The sequence below is a fragment of the Primulina tabacum genome, chromosome 3 (assembly GCF_025594145.1).
Source record: "Primulina tabacum isolate GXHZ01 chromosome 3, ASM2559414v2, whole genome shotgun sequence".
In the NCBI taxonomy this organism is placed as follows: domain Eukaryota; kingdom Viridiplantae; phylum Streptophyta; class Magnoliopsida; order Lamiales; family Gesneriaceae; genus Primulina; species Primulina tabacum.
Window position 1 is genome coordinate 21,808,463 of NC_134552.1, and position 4,971 is coordinate 21,813,433.

The 4,971-nt window shown below is 32.7% G+C and overlaps 1 protein-coding gene across 1 annotated transcript; it reads left to right on the forward strand.

Annotated features, from left to right (window-relative positions):
• The first annotated feature begins 2,085 nt into the window (after window positions 1-2,085).
• LOC142541012 (UPF0664 stress-induced protein C29B12.11c) lies at window positions 2,086-4,364 on the forward strand. Its single transcript, XM_075647546.1, has 5 exons — window positions 2,086-2,389; window positions 2,750-2,861; window positions 3,627-3,698; window positions 3,772-3,980; window positions 4,098-4,364. Exons 1-5 carry the CDS (start codon window positions 2,280-2,282, stop codon window positions 4,204-4,206), a joined length of 612 nt encoding a protein of 203 aa, XP_075503661.1. The 5' UTR covers window positions 2,086-2,279; the 3' UTR covers window positions 4,207-4,364.
• Window positions 4,365-4,971: the final 607 nt, after the last annotated feature.

A 4,971-nucleotide genomic window follows, 5' to 3' on the forward strand; every position in this document is an offset into this window, starting at 1 on the left:
TGCTAGATTATTTAGAATCGTCACACAATGCATACACTATAGCTAGATATGTTTTAAATGTTGTTAAGATTTATGACATACAAAATAAAATAATGTTGATCACGTTAGATAATGCAAGTGTCAATACTCTTGCAATTAAATATCTTAAAGATTTATTAAAACCAATTTTAGATTTTAAATTGCTTCATGTTAGATATGCATGTCATATTATCAATTTATATGTTAAATGTGTATGTGATGAGCATATGTTCATTGTAATAGAAAATTCAAATTATGTGGGAAATTATTGCATGAAAGAAGATATGGACGTGACTTGAAAACACTAGTACAATCAAACGGAATTAAATTTAAAAAATTTCATCTTCCTGTTGAAACTAGATGAAATTCTTTATATCACTTGCTTTATACTTTATTACGTTTTCAAGATTTAGTTACTTCATATTACAATAATATTGCGGTAGAATCTTCAATGCTAACTGATGATGATTGAAATATTTTGAATAAATGTGTTTCTTTGTTAGAAATTTTTAAAGAAGCAATCGAGAAATTTTCTTGCATTAACTACCCTACTTCAACCATGTTTCTACTTTTGCTTTTCAATATGTTTTATAAATTTATTGAATATCGTGATGATTCTACCATGCGTGATTTTGTTTCAAATATGGAAAACAAAATTTTAAAATATTGGGAAACTATCTCAATTATGCATGGTTTAGCAATATTACTTGATCTTATTCAAAATCAAGGAGGATTAGACCTGTTTTTTTGAGTATTATGGTAAATTTCTTCGGAAGAAGGTTGACAATCAAAAGAAGTCAATCATGCATTCTCTCCAAGAATTTTTTGATTTGTATGCTAGTGAACAATGTGATGAACCGAGTGCGCAACCGGAGGAGATGTCGACATATAAAAGCAAAAGTGCAGCACCGAATTTCTTTCAAAGTTTGAAACGACCAAAGTTCAAAAGAAAATCGGTGACAACAACCAATTACAATGAGATCTAAATTTATCTAAGCCAATATATTGAGACTACGGAGAATTTCGATGTTCTTGATTGGTGGAAAGTAAATTCTAAACTTTATCCAGTGTTAGCTGTAATTGCAAGAGATGTCCTACCTATTCGAAGTTCAAGTGTTGTTTCCGAATCAGCATTTTCAGTATGTGGAATGATCATTGGTGAAAAAAGAACTAATTTAAAGCCAGAAACACTTTTCATGCTAACATACCTACAAGATTGATTTGCAGTCGAAAAAAAGAATAGGACTGTTGGCGCAATCGATGGATTTCAAAGCCCAAGTTCCGATGAAGAGCCGGAATATTCAAAATATATTTTAATAAATCATGATAAATTTTAGATTTTTAAATGTAAAATCAATTTTTCAATTATTTTATTTTTATGATTATTCAATATTGTTTCAAATCAAAATATTAAATAAAAAATGTTCATTAATTAAAGTAATTATATATTAAAAATAATAATATTCGAACAAGGAACTCGGAATCGGTCCAAACCGAACGAAATCGATCTAAAAGTCATCGAACAGGAACCTGTTCGGAACCGGTTCCGATCGATTTTGGCATCACCCGATCCGGAACCGATCGGAATCGGTCTAGAACCGGAACCCTAGAACCGATAAGCACCCTACCCCGACTTATATATATGTGGTGTTGGGTAAGATTTTTCTACTTGATATCAAATTAACGTAATAAATTTTATTTTTAAATATTTTTAAATATGTTATTGTACAATACCTATAAATTAATTAAAATAAACACTACTTTCAATTACAATATTATATTAAAAAAATCAAACAAGTATTATCCCAAAACAATAAAATTATAGAGGTGATATCAATTCAGTTATCTAAATTTCCAAATCATGATTTTTAAATTAAACCGAAGCCAAACTTGTTTACTTCTATTAAAAATTATTTCTTTATATTTATTGGATGAAAAATAATTAAATAAAAATATATTATCGAATATCTTTGTAATTTTATTATTATTAATAAATATATTTAAAAAAATTTAAATATCAACAATAATTATCTAAAACAAATTTTTATGGCGTTGAAGATTTGAGAAGCTCACGTAAACCCGAGGAAGAAGGAAAGGTAAGTTTCTCTGCAATTGATTGATTCTAGAATTTTTGTCTTCCTTCCATCTTTATCTTCGATTCATGGATTGATTGTGGAATTGTTCTCTTCGAAAGATCTTTGTGTTTGGGTGTATTTTTTTCATTCTTCCAATTAAGGGGAAGCCGAATCACAGATACACCGATGGCTTTGAACCCTCAACTTTTTCCGAATGGTATTCCGGTGCCTTTTGTCCACGAAATGTTCGTGTTGGCCAGAGATGGTGTCGAATTCGAGATTGACAAGATCACAGGGTAAGCTTTTCAACTACAACCACCCCCCCCGCCCCCCCCCCCCCCCCTCCCCTCCCCTCTCTTTGTTTTATCCATCTGATGCCCACGCGGCCTATTTTTCATGTGTCGTCTATGGAAGAATCGAATTAGTTTGTTATCTTATCAGAAATTTGAAATCAAATTTTTTCATCCCGGTGGATTGATTGTAAATGGCGTAGTTCGGGGGCATTATCGTTCTTGTTTATGAATTACTTCTTCACTAGAAAATGTGAAACTATTATCGCACTATAAACTTGCATGTTATCAACGATTTGGTTTTTATATCTAGAATAATGGTGTTTATGTTCCTAAAGTGATGATAGTTGCGATGTTCATTTGCAGTGCTCAAGGTGGAAATGTTAAAACAAAAGGAACTGTTTATTTGTCAAACATCCGCATGGTCTTTGTGGCAAACAAACCAATTGGGAATTTTTTTGCCTTTGATTTGCCCCTGGTATGTATAGCTTGTCTTGGTTTGGATGCTTTTTTCTGAGTGTGCAGGAATGCTTGTGTTTTTTTTAAAAATAAATAAATAAATGGTAGGGTTTAAATGGAAAATAAATTATAGTTGAGGCCACCAACATCGTTTTAACTCTTAATACAATGATGGGTAAATGAATATGTTTGCTGTTTTCATTGGAGTTGCATCTCTTTTGGTGTTCCTTTTTGGTCCCAACGTAATTTTATATTCGCTAAGAATGCAGTTGAATCTGGGAAGTTTCCTCATGAACATGCTAGTTTGAAACTTAGAATCTAACTGAAAAATAAAAGGGATTTGCCCGAAGGCATTTTGGAGAGTATGGAGAGCGTTTAGCTGCTGATGGTGGCTTTGAAATTTCACTATGGATGTGTGTAGTTCTTATGTGCTGCTAAAATTTTACAATGGGCTCCTATATTTTTATGCTGTATGTTCCAAAAACTATGGTTTTTTCGGTGTCCCCTAAAAAGTTTGAATTTTTAAATTTCATGTCGAATTTCTGACTGTGGGCTACTAATTGACTACTAGAAGATAGGATCCTCAGGAATTAAAATTTTATCAAATGATCGTATTGAATTCTTTGAACCAAACGATGTCATCGTAATACCGGTATGAGAAGATGGTGGTACTGTCTTTCGTTTGACCTTCCCTCTCGTAATTTTGTTTTACTCTCGATGGTCTTGTATTTGACATCAATGTCTGTCAATTAACTGTTGTTTCTATTGGAATTACTTAATGCAGCTTTATGTTCATGGTGAAAAGTTTAACCAGCCAATATTCCATTGCAACAATATTTCTGGTGCTGTGGATCCTGTATGTACATGAACTTATATTACTTATATCTGCTCTTTCACTTGCACAATCTGAAAATATCCCGCATTTTTAGGTTGTACCTGAAAACGAGCACGGGGCTCTTTATTCGACCCATTCTTTCAAAATTCTGTTCAAGGAAGGTGGTTGTGGGACTTTTATACCTCTTTTTTTCAATTTAATCGCTTCTGTTAGACGATACAATCAGCCTGCCAGTGCGCCGCAAGTTCGGTTGGATCCTCTCCAAGCAGCTCAAACACCCGTTGATGAGATGATGAGACATGCGTATGTGTTTATGTTTATCAAGCCACTCATACAATTTCTTAACAATATCTCTTTTTTCCGGTGGAAGGTCAATGGAAGGATGAATATGATCTGATACTTTTATGTCTTTGTTTACAGTTATGTTGATCCTAATGACCCTACAAGAATTTTCTTACAGCAACCTAATTCTGAGAATCAGCTGAGGCGCCGCACTTACCAGCCGCATAATACCGAAAACTCGATATGATAATCTGCTCAAAGTTTCATTCCAATATACCATGTAATGCTTCTAGCTGCTTGTATGACAATTTCCCGGTTATTTTATATGGAAGTGGTAATTTGATGCTGTAATGCGTACGAAAATACAATTACGATGGATATTCATTAATACCCCTGTTATTGTTATTGCATGCAAAGTAGGAGTAAGTTATATTTCATTGGCAGTGTAAAGAAAACTAACCCTTAGGGATGAATTCATAATTTGTCCATCTTATTAAGTCATCTTGATTGATCGAAAATCATTTTCCAAAACCTCAATATTGCTGCATTATGACTAGGCATGTTACAGGTAATATTAGATCGGTCTAGGACGGTCATGGATTGGATTAAACTGGTTCTGAATTGTGAGTCGCAAGATCGGATCCAGATTGGAATTGAATTGACTAATATTGGGAAAATAATAGATTTATATTTTGCAGGTAACGTAATTTAGCACATTGCGGATTCAAACCGGTTTCTAACTTATTTCAAGCGAGCTCCGGTTCAATTATATTGTAGATTTTTTTCGAGCTGGAACCAATCCGAATTCGATTTGGTTCGATTCCACTGAAATTTCAAATTTTCCATAAATTTGTTGAAATTTTTTTTATCTGGAACAAAAAATTGTGTATACATAAATAGATGGTTATACGCCTGAGGGTAAAAAATTATATGTTTTGTTTCAGTAATTGTTTATATTTTCAAAAATATCATATTTGACGTGGTAAAGAAATAATATAATTTTAAGATCTAA

What these genes read in the sequence shown, in the direction of transcription:
- LOC142541012 (XM_075647546.1), top strand. Translation starts at nt 2,280, where the DNA reads ATGGCTTTGAACCCTCAACTTTTTCCGAATGGTATTCCGGTGCCTTTT. An exon ending in TTGCCTTTGATTTGCCCCTG is followed by an intron (nt 2,862 to 3,626) that starts GTATGTATAGCT and finishes TACTTAATGCAG; the next exon opens with CTTTATGTTCATGGTGAAAA. An exon ending in GATGAGATGATGAGACATGC is followed by an intron (nt 3,981 to 4,097) that starts GTATGTGTTTAT and finishes CTTTGTTTACAG; the next exon opens with TTATGTTGATCCTAATGACC.